At 41.9% G+C, this 15,041-nt stretch overlaps 1 protein-coding gene across 9 annotated transcripts in view; it reads left to right on the forward strand.

The window, feature by feature from the left end:
* Positions 1 to 280: 280 nt before the first annotated feature.
* The window catches only part of DCLK2 (doublecortin like kinase 2), a 181,310-nt gene continuing 166,549 nt past the window's right edge, over positions 281 to 15,041 (forward strand). For all 9 annotated transcript variants that reach the window (XR_003729816.2, XR_013417318.1, XR_013417319.1 and 6 more), the window contains exon 1: positions 281 to 1,592. Coding sequence is in view for 4 of the 9 variants with exons in the window: in XM_015139326.3 (XP_014994812.2) it covers positions 1,172 to 1,592 (421 nt within the window). In the remaining 5 variants the exon portion in view is untranslated. The remainder of the gene's footprint in view (positions 1,593 to 15,041) is intronic.

A 15,041-nucleotide genomic window follows, 5' to 3' on the forward strand; every position in this document is an offset into this window, starting at 1 on the left:
ATAACTTATCATTCATTCAAAGTTACTGAACGTACCATATTAGCGAATCTGCAATGGGAACAGTGGAGGCTGTTTTCTCAAAGGATTTTCTAATACAGCAACATATCTGCTTTAAAAAAAAAATAAATAGTGTGCCCCAAGCCAATGCTAGGCTTGGGTTTTCTGCAGTAGTTTGGCCTGGGGTCCTCACCAGGAGGTTGGCTGGGGATGTGCTCCTTGCCCTTGAATCTCCTTCCTTTGTAGTTTTTGGCCTGCGCGGTTACGTTTCCCAGGCGGAGGAGCGCGCGCCGCGGCTGCGCCCATTAGCGCGCGGCGCCGTGCAGGAGCCGTCAGGCGGGCGGGGCTGCCCGGGACCTGCAGGAGCCGCTCCTCCCGCGCCGGCGCTCGGCCCCCTCCTCCGCCCCCTCCTCCCTCTCTCCGCGGTTTGGCATCCCCCGGGCCGGGAAGCCTCCTCCAGCGCTGACAGCCGGCGGGCGGCGGAGGGAGGCCAGAGCGCGGATGCTCGCCGGTGGGCCGGGCCTGACGGCTGCGTGGGAGGCGGGCTGCATTATTTACCGCTAGGGCCGCGCTCTGGGGAAGGAAGGGGCCAGGCTCGGCCCTCTCAGCCCCGAACGGGCGGGATCCGGGCTCGGCCGAGGCGGCGGCGCTGCACCCCGGGCCGGGGCCCGCGCGACCTCCCCGGGGGCCTCTTCCACGCTCCGCGCCCCGCCCCACCCTTCCTTCCTTCCTTCCTCCCTCCCTCGCTTCTGCGCTCCTAGGAGCGCTCCGCGCCGCGGACGCCCGAGCTTTGTGTGCGCCCGCGGGCCCGGCGCGCGCCTCGGGCAGCCCAACTTTGCCTCTCCCCGCCGGCTCCCGAGCGGGACTCGTGAGGCGTGGCCGGGTGGAGGAGGCGCTTGCGGGGGCGTGGGGCTCCCCGGCGGGCGGGAGGCACGGAGCGAGCCGCGCTGGACAATGAGCTGGGCAGCTCGGCGCTGCGGCCACTTTTAGCTGAGGGCGCGGGCGGGTCAGCACCTCCGCGGCTCCTCGGCCCCACCTGCGCGGAGAGGGCGGGATGCCAGAGCCAGGTGTCCCGGCGCGTTAAGGACCCTCGCGATCAGACGTCCCTGCACGGGCGCTCACACCCTTAGTCAGCCCGGACGTCTTTTTGCGGGGAGCCCTAGGAGCAGCCGCGATGGCCAGCACCAGGAGTATCGAGCTGGAGCACTTTGAGGAACGGGACAAAAGGCCGCGACCGGGGTCGCGGAGAGGGGCCCCCAGCTCCTCCGGGGGCAGCAGCAGCTCTGGCCCCAAGGGGAACGGGCTCATCCCCAGCCCGGCGCACAGTGCCCACTGCAGCTTCTACCGCACGCGGACCCTGCAGGCCCTCAGCTCGGAGAAGAAGGCCAAGAAGGCACGCTTCTACCGGAACGGGGACCGCTACTTCAAGGGGCTGGTGTTTGCCATCTCCAGTGACCGCTTCCGGTCCTTCGATGCGCTCCTCATCGAGCTCACCCGCTCCCTGTCGGACAACGTGAACCTGCCCCAGGGTGTCCGCACTATCTACACCATCGACGGCAGCCGGAAGGTCACCAGCCTGGACGAGCTGCTGGAAGGTAGGAGGGGAGGGCGTCGCACGGCAGGTGCGGCGGAGCGCCGGCAGGTGCAGTGGGCCCGGGCCCGCGCAGCGGGGAGCCTGCGGGGTACTTTCCAAGCGGCACGAGAATTGATGCTTCTGTCTGTTTCTCTAGAGATTGGCTGGGGGGGGCGGTGGGGTGCCCACATACACACTGACTTTCCTTCCCAAGAGATTTGTCTCTTAAAGAAGGGAAAAATTTCCTAATGGTCAGAGGCCAATTGAGGCACTGGTGGCATGTGCTAAGATTGTTGAATTTACTTGTGTTGAAGTGCAGAATGTTTGAGAAAACGGTTCTCCCGTGGGGAGCTGGGTGATCCCCTACTGATAAGCTCTGTTGGACCCTCGGTGTGGACCCTGGTGCAGGGACCTGTCATGTTCCAGTTTTCGGGGTCCTGTCGTGACTGCTGTCAGAAGCTGTGGTTGTGAAATGCTCTAGGTTGGCTTTCCTAGTTTGCTTTGCAGCAGAAGTTACTTGAGGTGAAGAGGGATGATCCTAGTCAGCAGGTCTCAACCTTGGCTTCATCTTCCAAGGGGACTGGGGACTTCAAAAAATACGGGACCCTGATCCCCCAACCTCCAGATATCCTGATTAAATTGGTTGGGTTTGGGGTGTGGGTTCGGCGTCTGGAGTCTCCAAAGCCCCCACCACCCAGGTGATTCTCATGTGGAACCATGGTTAACAATCACTGTGCTAAAGGGTTTTCCACGTGCGGTTGGAAAAAAGGTAAATCAAGGTCAATCTCTCCTGCCTTATCCTCTAGTAAGAGTAGCTAATTAGAATGATAGAGGCTATTGGATTCAGCAGTGGGGCCTCATCATAAATTAGTAATTCTGCTGTGTCAACCGTGCCTCGGTCAGAGAGACTGCTTGACTGTATGTTGGGTCATCCTTGAATTCCTGCAATACTTAGGTCTCATCCTTTTCAGGTGGAAAAGGCATTATCAGTAGTCTAGAACCTGTTTCCAGTTCTAAATAACACCCAGAAAGACCAGGCAGAACCCAAGTATGTGCTGACTACGTGTTTTCATACGGTCCGCTCTTGTGCATCTTTCTTAATGCAAATGGCACATTCCATGTAGTCACAGCAATAGCTTGGCAGGGAGAGGAAGCTGAACATCAAGCCAAAGGTTTTTCTCATATTATCTCAGCATGCTTTTCTGTCCTGAAGACATTATCCCCATTTTATAGATGAGGAAACTTAGGGAGCGTGCTTGGCCTCACAGTGCCTGCAGCATCTACTTTCTCATCTACAGTTCACCTCTCCTGAGCTAATGTAGCCACATCGAGGAAAACTAAAGGTGGTTGAGTTGATCTATTTAGTCACTGCCATCAGAAGTTTTTGCTGCCTTGCCTAGATGGCAACCCAGGCAAAATTAAATTGACTCTTCAGTCTACATGTGTGCTTGTGACTTCACCCATTCTGTCAGTCAGTTGTGTGTTTTGGTTTTAAGGGCTTCTTGAGGTAAGGGGATAGCTGGAGAAGTATAAAAAAGGAAGATACAATGTTCAAAGGGCCTTGTTTGCTTTTCTTAATCATGTTAAACACTTACAAGCAATATTTGCCTAGCTATTTTAAAACCGAGTCGCCAATTTTTTGACGGACCCAAGATCAGATTTGCAGGATCAAGGCAGTGCCTGTTTGCTTAAGCACTTGTTACTCAACATGCCCTTGGGATACTGTTCCTGGTATGGTTTCTTAAGGGTCAACAATGTTAATATCCTTCTCTAAAGAAATTTTAACAATGGATTTACTACGTAAAATTGACATAATGTAAAGATGAATCTCATTATAGGAGAGATGATTAGATGGACATTATGCATGTCCATTAATAGGAGTACATAGTATAGATTGCGTCTTTTACCGCCCACAGCGTGCATGGCCACTGGGTCTAATTCTGCAACTGTAGTTTCAACTACAAATTGACTGTTAACAGTTTTCCTTCGAATCATTCACTGATTTTTAGTGGATGGGAATTTGGAAAAAATATTATCTATGGAGTCCAAATCATACCAAAATATGATAAATAATATAACAAATATTTGCACAGCCAAAATTTTGTTATGGCTTTTCCCACTTGTTTGAAGAAGTTTTTAATATAATATTACTGCAAAAGAAGAAAACTTGGGCACTTTTTTGTCATATGGAATTCTCTCTGACAATGGGTCTTTAATTCTTGAATTTCTCCCCAAATTAGTAGAATACTCTATAGAAATGCATTTTATTTTTTTAAAGAAAAATATAGGTGCAGTAGCTCATGTCTGTAATCCCAGCCCTTTGGGAGACTGAGGCGGGTGGATCACCTGAAATCAGGAGTTTGAGACCAGCCTGATAAACAAGTGAAACCCCATCTCTACTTAAAAAACAAAAAATACAAAAATTAGCCGGGTGTGGTGGCATGTGCCTGTAGTCCCAGCTACTCAGGAGGCTGAGACGGGAGAATTACTTGAACCCAGGAGGCAGAGATTGCAGTGAGTCGAGATCACGCCACTGCACTCCAGTCTGGGCGATGGAGCAGTACTCTGTCTCAATAAAAGAAAAAAAAAAAAAAAAAAAAAGAAAAATAGTCACTAATGCTTACTGTCAATCATTCCAGAATGTAAATAGTTTCAACTTTTATTTAAAATTGTGTGCTCAGATTTTTCATGTAGGAGAACTAAGCAGCTATCCGTGAAGTTATTTGTATTAGTAAAAAATAGGTCTGTGATATATTCACCACATTGTCAAAATTGACTGCTTTATTTCATTTGGGTTGATTATTTTTAATAAAGCTCTCTCAGGCAGTATTTTACAGCATTATGTTCAACTAGGCTCTGCTTCTTCGATCCCATGAAACTTGTAGTTTAGAAGGTATGCTTTTTCTGAAATGTCTTGAGTGAAGAATAGAGAGTGATGACTCAAAACACTAGGACATGAGCATTCATTCAGAGCTCCAATCTCATTGGACTCAGATGACAAAAGATATTTGCATGGCCCAAATTATTTTTTCTTCTGCCCTTGACCTTGAGAGTCTCTGGAGACTAAAAGCTGTTCTAGTGTGAGCTGGCACTCCTCCAACACTACCCTAAACCAACAAGCATCTTCAATTTATTGATTTATCCACCCTTGCTGGATTAAGTTAGAGTTGATGCTGTGCAGTCCTGTAATCCTGTTTATTATTTAAAACTAAATGGGGGACCTCTTCCTGCAGGACTGTGGCTCTTAATCAATATTGGGAAAATTAGTTGAACTGTCTTAAGCTGTGAGCCTGCTGAGCTCAGTATCTGTAATACCCAGCAGAGGATGTCCAGATGACTTGTTCTTCGGCTTTCTTGTTAGTGACTGATTCAGAATTTCTAGTCTTAGTTCCATTCCATGTGTCTTCTCTCCTTCTGAGCATTTTGAAATATTTGTAAAGTTTTGATGTAAAGTTTTGATGAAATATTTGTAAAGTTTTGAAATATTTGTAAAGTTTTGATGAAGAGATATAACCAAGGACAGTAGAAAAAAAATGCCTGACCAAGTCAGGATTCCTGAGTTCTGACTAGATTTGAGAAAAATTTCACCTCACTTCCCTGGCCTTGGTGTCCTTTTCTCTGGAATGAGAAGTTGGCAGACCACCTCTCTAAGTTAGGTCTCTTCTGGTTTAAAAATGTGTATGTACCCTTCATTATCTGAGGGGGTTATTGGTGGAGCATATGATGGCCTGGGCTGCCTTTCCCTAGCCAGAACCCATCTTCCGGAAAATTGATGAGGCTTTACATGTCCAGATACCAATCACAGAATGGGGTGTATAGCTCTGATGAAGTGCTTGCCAAGAGTCGAAGGTATTAAGAGCTACCTATGTCTGCCTCTCTCATTCCAAAGTAAAATGTCATTTTGTTATTTCTACCTTTTATCCCTTCATAAACAATAAACTGATTGTTTTTTGGCATATGAGATAATTTTGGTTATTTCGATAATGATACTTTCATTCCTTCATGAAGTTAACTTGAACATTTAAGAAAAATAAGATTCTAAAGAAATCACACACATGAAGTTTGAGGTCCTCCTACCAAACCTATCTACTGCATTTGTTTTGTTAGGTCAGGTCTTTGAAAGTGTTAAATAAACCAAAGTATGTTTCTGCGAGTTTTTAAGTAAAAATGAATTTCCATAAGAACCTAGATTATACTTAGTTGTTTTTTCCTGAAAAACAAACTTTATAATAATAGAAACTGTGGAACTTACTACAGTAAGAAGGAAATAAACTCATAAGTTATCAGGTATTTGCACATAGGAGTCAAAGATGGTGCACACGAAAGTCATACGTGGTGATTGGACTTGGAAAGTTAGTATTGAATCTTAGGTCTGCAAAACTTTCTTTACCTGCGGAACCCTTGGATTCCTAAAGGCCCACTTCAGATAGCACCTGTGAAGTCTCTTTCCACTTGTCTGTGCAGCTGGTCTCAAGTGGTTAGTTGAGGGCATACTATATCCTAGACATGGTCACAAGCTTACGGTCTCTTCCTTCAAAAAATGCATGTTCTCCTAGGAGAGAGATAGGAAACATACACACACACGGAATGGCGTCAGCTAAAGTGCCGTAAATGAAGTGATGACATGGGGCAGGATGGCCATATTGGCCGGGGTGGTGGGGAAGGCTTCCTAGAGGAACAGACATTGGAGCCAAGGCCTGAGGTCAAGTTTATAACTCTTTCCTCTGCTTACGGCATTTTTCTTTACTTCTATTACAACCCTTAGCTTTGAGTCTCATGATCTATTGGATCTGTTTTTGCACTCAACTGAGAGAAGCCTGTGGTCAGGGATCTTAAATACAGTCAATTCATTGATTAAATAACCCAGACAATGATTTTACCTCTAAGTCCCTTAGTTGTCAAGGGAAGTTTTGTATGAATTAAGCTTTAATGAGATTCCTAGATATTTGTTAAAATATTTTTTTTTGGAAAATTGGATTATGTTTTACATAAACGTATAATTTGGGGGGAAATTCTGTGCTAACCATTTTGGAGGAAATGACTCTTCCATAACATCCTCTTCTATAAATCTGATTGTCCCATCTCATTTCCTTAAAAACAAGGAAAATAAGATGTGCTATAATATAGCTGCATAAGAAGCTCTTTCCAGAGGTAAGAATAACATTTTCACTTAAAGAATAAATGAATTCTAAAAGGTTGGGGAAGGAAAGGGGATATGTGGGAGAGCATTTATGAGATTAGAGTATGACACGGTGATACTCTGGAAGTTATGAGACAAGATTAATGTCTCATGAGTTTTTAAACTATGAAAAGGATATTTTATGGTCCTGTGATATGAAATAAAGGAAACTAGATTCTGTTGGGCAGTGATCATCTAACTGCTTTCTTCATTGCTCGTGAGGCCGAGAGGAGTTGCTGTGGGGTGTGTACCACCTGGCTAGGTCTTTTTTCTGTATCCCTACCTGCCCATGCTACCACTGCATCTGTGTTTTTGTCTTCTACTTGTAAAGTAAACCATTACCTAAGGATTAGAGATGCTTTTTTTCTCTGCATTGCTACCGTTTACTAGATGTTTTATGAGCAGTCACTGTGTGAGGTACTTTACATGTTTCATTTAACCCTTGTAATACCCTCTGAAATATGGCTGCATTGTTGTCCCCATTTTACAGATGGGGAAGCTGAGGCTCAGAGAGGGTAAAGAAATGGCTGGATTGTACCAATGTTAGAGGTAGAGCTGGCACTTGAGCGCTTTCTCCCTGGCTTCTGAACTTCTGCATTCTTAACTACTGCTTTCTACCACCTGAGAGGAAATGGAGTCCGTTATGTTGGTGGGGACTTTGGGAGGTGTCTTGGTTCATTTTCTGTTGCTATAGCAGAATACCACAGACTAGGTAAGTTATAAAGAAAATAAATTTATTTTCTAGTTCTAGAAGCTAGAAAGTCCAAGGCACGGCGCTGGCATCTGTTGAGGGTCATCCCGTGGTGGAAAGTTGGAAGGTGAAAGCAAAGCTAGGATATAGAGAGAGGAAATGGGGTTGAATTCCCTCCTTTTATAACTAACCCACTCCCACAATAACAGCCTTCATCCATTCATGAGGGTGGTACCCTCATGGTCTAATCACCTCTTCAGGCCTCACTTGTTAATATTGTTACAATGGCAATTAAATTTCCAACACACAAAGCTTGGGAGATATGTTCAACCCATAGCAGGAGGTGAATAAATCATAAAGGCAGAGACTTCATAGGCTGGATTAGTGCCCAAAGAGGCCCAAGAGAGCTTGTTTGCCCCTTCTACCATGTGAGGATGTAGTGAGAAGTCACCATGAGTGAACCAGGAGCCCTCGCTACACACCATATCTGTCAGCACCTTGATCTTTGATTTCCTCACCTCTAGAACTGTGAGAAATTGATTTCTGTTCATAAGTCACTCTATCTTTTGTATTTTGTTATAGCAACTTGAACAGACTAATACAGTCTTCTTTTGCCTCTAAAGTTCAGTGATCTTGGGAAATGCTTCTAGGGGTGGGAAAGAGAAATGATCTTGGCTCTATCTGGCTCTATGTCTCTCTCTGAAAGTTGGCTGGGTACTTGATCAGATGTAGTTACCCAGATTTAGATGGAGTTCTTAAAACACCTCAGTAACATACAGGAGGATCTTTTCCATAGACTATCCTCATGAAAGGGAAAATTACAAACCCAACAGGGGTTGGGACCACAATTGTCTTGTTTATCCCTTTATCCCATGCAACAAATGCTTCTGGAATGTGATGTTTTTTGAATTAATTTTATTTTTGTGCCCTATTTAAGATGTTTTAATAGTTGGATATAGGTGGATATATATGCTTTTAAAAATATTTATTTATTAAGATAGCCAGTTAGCTAGATTTATGGAGGTAGCATAAGTTCATGTTAAAGGCAAATATTTCTTGCCCCTTTGTGTTTCAATGTTTAATATATTTTTTTCAAGAAAAATGATGCAGTATGTTTATGTCCCAAGAATTTATCAATTTCACTAGTATCTGAGATGCCTGACTTGAGTTTTCTCTTTGGACAGCTATCACAACCAGATTCTTACATACTTATTTCTTGTTATGTGTTTACATCCCAGGGTTATTCTAAGCCCCCTAATGTTTTCAGTGTCTACGGGAGTTCTTGCCGTAACTAAGGCTTAGTTGTGTTCATCTTTAGCATTCTCATTTTAAGCAATTGTTTTTGCCAAATTTTTCATACTTAATTTTAACACAATCTTAATTTTTTAATTTTGTGAGTCAGAAATAGAGTCAGGAGCTTAAACGAATACTCTTTTATTCCCTAAAACATGTTATAATTCGATCCTAATCCCTGGGATATTTTTGTCCTATTTGCTGTGTTTTCAACAGCCTAAAGGAGAAGTCATTATATTGTAATTTGTCAGAAGCTTTTCCTTATATACTGAAGGAATGGGAAAATACTGGTTTGGAGAGATCGCCCTAAGTACTTTTCATTACACTATAACATTTACCAGCATTTCAAACTAAGTAACTAAAATAACCTGCAATTTTGACCTACTCTGTTACCTTTTGTTTGTTTAATTATAATAACTTGCAACCAAAGTGCAAAATGTTCACAATAGATGTTTTAAAATATTTTCATTGATCTCTTCCTTCACTATATGTTTTTAAAACTTCAGATTACCTTGTTAACTTTTGAAATAGCAATGTGTGGAGGCCAGGGAGGTTTGCTGAAAATCACTGACATGAGATAGATTAATAGAAGAAAAGGCATGCAAATTTATTTCACATGTATACACAGGAGCCTTCAGAATTAAGACCCAAAGGTACAGGGGAAGTTGTCCATTTTTATGCGTAAGTTCAACAAAGTATGGACAGCCATGTAGAAGTATGATTGGACAAAAGGGCATGGTTTAATGTTAATAGACTGAATTGAGACACCCAGCAAGGCCTGTCTGTCTAGATTCTTCTTGGCCTCTGTGAACAACATTCCTTTCTTCTGGGTGTGGGGCAGGACCCTCTCTGGAATGGGGGTCTTGTGACCTACAGTCAGACCAGGTAGGTCAAATCATTTATTTATAGCCATTTTTTACATACGAAGTGAAGGAGAAATTTGAGTAATATTTTTAGTGACTGGTTCTGGGGGAAAGGGGTTCAGGTTTCTATGACCTTCCTTGGAGAAGAGGGATTCTAGTTTTCATGGCTAGCTTTGGAGGAGAATGGGACTAACAGCCAGGGGGGCGGGAGAAGGTCAGAGAAAAATGTTTGCCTCTGAGGATGCTACTGAGGCCTTCATGTTGGAGTATTGTTTTCTGAGCCCCAACAGATGCAGTTATTTCTCAAAGGCAGTCATTGAGAGTCTCTCCCCTAATGCCCTTGCTCATCATCTTGGTCTCTTTACTTAATAGTATTTTGCCTTGTCTGCTGAAGAATCAAGAAAAAAGGGGTTCTAGAAACGTATTACTGGTTATATTGTTGTTCATTAAGCCTGTGTGGGAGAACTTGAGAAATAGCCCAGTGTGAACTTGTCTCTCATTAATTTAGTGATCAAAGCCAGTTTCTGGAACATTCTACTTAAATATTACAGTGTATTTAAACATTTAGCAGAGTCCTGGCATGCAGTGGCTGCTTGACAAATGGTGGTGGTCCTCAGCTTTTTTTTTTTTTCTTAATGTGTGTCCTTGTAACTTCTTCCTCTACTTCTAGAGCTACTTCAGTCTCATCCTGCTTATATATGGCAGCCTTCAGATTTTTCTTTTTTCTTTTTAAATTCTTTTTTTTTTTTTTAATAACTAGAGACAGAGTCTTTGTTGCCCAGGCTGGCCTCCTGGACTCTAGCACTCCTCTTGCCACAGTCTCCTGATTATCTGGGATTACAGGTGCAAGCCACTACACCCTTCAGATGTTTTGAGACGATGGTCATGCTTTACTACAGGTTGAGTGTCCCTCATCTGAAAATCCAAAATGCTCTAAAATCTGAAAATTTTTGAGTGTTAATGTGGTACCACAAATGGAAAATTCCATACTTAACCTCATGTGACAGGTTGCAGTCACAATGCAGGTGCACAACATGTAGTTTTTTTAGCCTTTTCAAGGGGGGAAAAAGATCATTCCAGGCCCTTTCAGCTGTGATAAATATTTTCTGTGCATGCCCACTTCCCCCATGAAAGTACACCCACAAGGAGTAATAAAATGGCACATGTGCAGGCTGGCTGCACCAATGGCAGGGTCTCCACAATGCTCTACATGAGATTAAGACCTGTGTACATTACTCACTATTTTGCTTTGTTGCTTATTCTCTGTTCTGTGGTGTAAAGATACTGTGGAAAACATCAGTAATACTAGCATGATACTCATAGGGTAATGCAGATATTCCAAAATCTGAAAAAAATCTGCAATCTGAAACTTTTCTTGTCCAAGCGTTTTGGATAAGGAATACCCAACCTGTATTTCCCCTTCTCTCTCTTCCTCTAAACACCATCACCTCTTTTTTGGATGAACATCTGGTTTCTAAATTCTTTATCACTTGCACTGAAACTTTTGAGTTACCGTGATTATCAATCACTTGCTGAAAACTGAGGGCTAAGCTTTCCTCTGACTCACAGCAGGATTAAAATAAAGGCACAGTGGAGAAAGGAGTAAGAGATTAAGGAGGAGAGTGTTCAGCAGAGGTCTTCAGAAGCTGAGGAAACTCTGGAGGAAAGTTTTACCTCTGTTTAAATGCACCGGTTGAAGGACCGACCCTATATGTACTATGCCCTGTTTATTTACAAATATTATGTGGCCACATTTCGGTTTGAAGGTTTCTCTTTCTCAGTATCCTTAAGGTTGCATTGTTTCTCAAACTTTAACAATGTTAGCCACTTAAAGATTAAAAACAATATAAAAATCCAACATCCAAATTACAGAAGCCAAGTATTGCCTTCATTACTTTAATTACTTTAGTTACATTGTCACTTAAATGTTTGTAAATGTAAAATTAGGTGTGCTTATGCATATAGGTTTTACATGGTGATAAACCCAAATTGACAGTATAAATACCAACAAAACTGCATAACCAGTAAAAATGCAAAATAGCAATATGAAGCTAGAGATGCTGTTTGCTCAAACTAAATTGGTGTTCCCAGTGTGATTGTGGTACTGAGTGCTGAGTTAGGTATGCTGTATTTCAGAATGCCATGTAACGAGTCAGTTTTGCATAGCTAATGAGTATTCCTGTAGAGCAAAATTATGTCCTCTGGCCTTAACTTGCTGTGAACATGTCTTATACATATGAAGTCCACTTCCCTTTTTCCTTGTTAATTCCTGGCATAGTTAGAATAGTTGAAGCCAAAAGACTGTTAACTTAGAAGTAGTTGTTCAGATGTTCCAGAATAGGATTACATAAACATTTTAAGTTTGATCATAAAAATAAATGCACTGTGGGCTGGGCACGGTGGCTCATGCCTGTAATCCCAGCACTTTGGGAGGCCGAGGCAGGCAGATCACCTGAGGTTGGGAGATCGAGATCAACATGGAGAAATCCCGTCTCTACTAAAAACACAAAAATTAGCTGGCCGTGGTGGCACTCGCCTGTAATCCCAGCTACTCGGGAGGCTGAGGCAGGAGAATTGCTTGAACCTGGGAGGCAGAGTTTGCAGTGAGCCGAGATCGTGCCATTACACTCCACTCCAGCCTTGGCAACAAGAGCAAAACTCCATCTCAAAATAATAATAATAATAAATAAACACACAATGAAAATCCCCATAGTGAGCTCCTGTAGATTTTGGGTATGCTTGGCCCCATGTATGAGGAGCAAAAATACCAGATCACAGATCTGATCTGCTGGTTCCATCCTACCCAGGAGATTAGGTACGATTTCTTCCTCAGTGGGTAGCTACAAAGCTTTATGGTTACTGGGTAAGATTTTCATTTTTACATTTAGCTAATTTACTTGACCTTAAGTTAAACTCCTCCTAGATTTCAATGCTAAAACGTGGATTTGTGGACATACCTATTTTTTCATAGATATTCATAGATTCAAAGTAGCTTTTGTACCACCTTCTCCGTAGAAGGTATCACAGACCATACAACTGGATGTGACTTTAGGAGATGATTTGGTTCAGTCACTTGCCTGCAGGTGTATTGAAAAAGCCCTTGTCTTTGAGGTGAAAGATCTTATTTTGTGTCCCCAGCCCTGTTCCGCAGAAATAGGTGTTATATTCATTGAGCAAATATGTCAGTAATGGTTCAGAGACACGACAAATCAGTATGGAGTGGGAACAGCATCTGGGCCCGAGCAGTGTACTTTGTGTTACTCTGCTAATTCCTTTAAGTTTACATTATGTGTGGTTTGGCCAGGAAACTCAATTAAGTTGTTTGCCATGACAGAATAATAAATCAGTCTTACTTTTTCTTACTCTGTGTTTTTTCTTAACCAGCCGGATGTGGGAACTCATCTGTGATGTATTTAAAATGGACCTTCAAATTATTATGCACCCGGTCTCTCACAAACGCTGCACTTGATGAAGGGCATCGAACCATCTTGTAGAGGCAAATATGCTCAAATATCTTTTCCTTGGTTACATTCTTTTGGAAGCAATGTTTTTCTTAATTTCCGAAGTTAGGAAGAATTCTAGATTCCTAAGATTTTACTAATGTTAGACCTGAAGTGTCTTTCCTTTTCTTTCCTTTTTGTCTTCCTTTTTCTGTGTTACCATATTTAAGTATGTGTGTGTGTATCCTTTTCTCTAAGTTTGAAGAGTCCTCGCACTTTAGATTTGTAAACAAGTTTTCGTTTTTATCATTAAGTTCAGTGCTTGCTTCCATTCCTAGAGTTAGGCATAGTCTCAGTATCCAAATTTTATATAACTCAATTTCTGCCACAAATGTCAAGACAGTTTGTAATTACAAACTAGTTAGTCGTTTAGGCGTTTACGGGACATAGTTTAACAGAGGTGTATGTGAGACTTTATAATAACTGATAGAAAAGTAGCCTGAAACTGCTATTGTTAAAATTTCCACCTACATGAGATTCCATGTAGTTCTTTGTCCTAACAGGAACATCTGTGTGTGTGTGTGTATGTGTGTGTGAGGAACACAACATGAGATCTACCCTTTCAAATTTAAGTACAACGTATGGTAGTATTAACTAATAGGCACAGTGTTGTACAGCCGATCTCCAGAACTTGCTTATCTTCATAACTGGAACTTCATACTCACTGAGCAGCAGCCTCCCATGTCCCTTTCCCCTCACCCCCTGGCAAACACTATTCTGGTCTCTGTTTTTATGAATTTGACTTTTTAGATACCCTATGTAAGTGAAGCCACGTGTATTTGTTCTTCTGTGGCTGGCTTATTTCATTTAACGTAATGTCCCCCAGGTTTGTCCATGTTATTGCATATGGCAGAATTTGCTTCATTTTTAAAGACTGAATAATATCTTATTGTATGTATATACTACATTTTCCTTTCTTAGCTATTGTGAATGATGGTGTAATGAGCATGAGAGTGCCAGTATCTTTTTGAGATGCTGGTATCAGTTCTTCTGGATATATACCAAAAGTACAATTGCTGGATCATATGGTAGTTTTATTTTTACTTTTTGAGGAACTTTCACACTGTTTCCATAGCAGCCATACCCTTTTACATTCCCACCAATGGTGTACTAGAGTTCTAATATCTCTACATCTTCTCTAATACCTTTTTTTTTAAAAAAACCCAGTCATCCTAACAGGAGTGAGGTGATATCTGTTGTGGTTTTGAGTTGCATTTCCATGATAATTATTGATGTTGAGCATCTTTTCATATACTTGGCCATTTGTATGTCTTTTTTGAAATGTCTATTCAAATCCTTTCTTTTTAAAATTTTGTTTTGGGGTTTTTGTACTATTTCTTATACTTTTTGAATATTAAAGGATAAAAATCACACAATCTCAATAGATGCAGAATGCAGAAAAAGCATTTGATAAAATTCAACATGTTTTCATGATGAAAACACCCAATAAACTAGGTATAGAAGGAATTTACCTCAAAATAATAAAGACCATATATGAAAAGCCCACAGCCAATATCATACTTAACAGTAGAAAAACTTTTCTCTAAGATCAAGAATAAGACAAGGATGCCCCCTTTTGCCACTTCATTCAACCTAGTACTGGAAGTCTTAGCAAGAACAACTTGGCAAGAAAAAGAAATATAAGGCATCTAAATCAGAAAGGAAGAAGCATAATTATCTGTTTGCAGAAGATATGATCTTATATGTAGAAAACCGTAAGGACCACACAAAAATTGTTAAACTAATATATTCAGTAAACCTTTAGGATGCAAAATCATACATAAATCAGTTGTTATATACGCTAATAACAAACTAATTAAGGAAATTAAGAAAATTTCATGTATGATAGCAATACAAAATTAAATACTCAGGAAAATTAAGGAGGTGAAAGACTCTTACACTGAAAACTGTGAAACATTGAAAGAAGTTAAAGAATACACAAATA

Source organism: Macaca mulatta, chromosome 5 (assembly GCF_049350105.2).
Source record: "Macaca mulatta isolate MMU2019108-1 chromosome 5, T2T-MMU8v2.0, whole genome shotgun sequence".
Lineage (NCBI taxonomy): Eukaryota > Metazoa > Chordata > Mammalia > Primates > Cercopithecidae > Macaca > Macaca mulatta.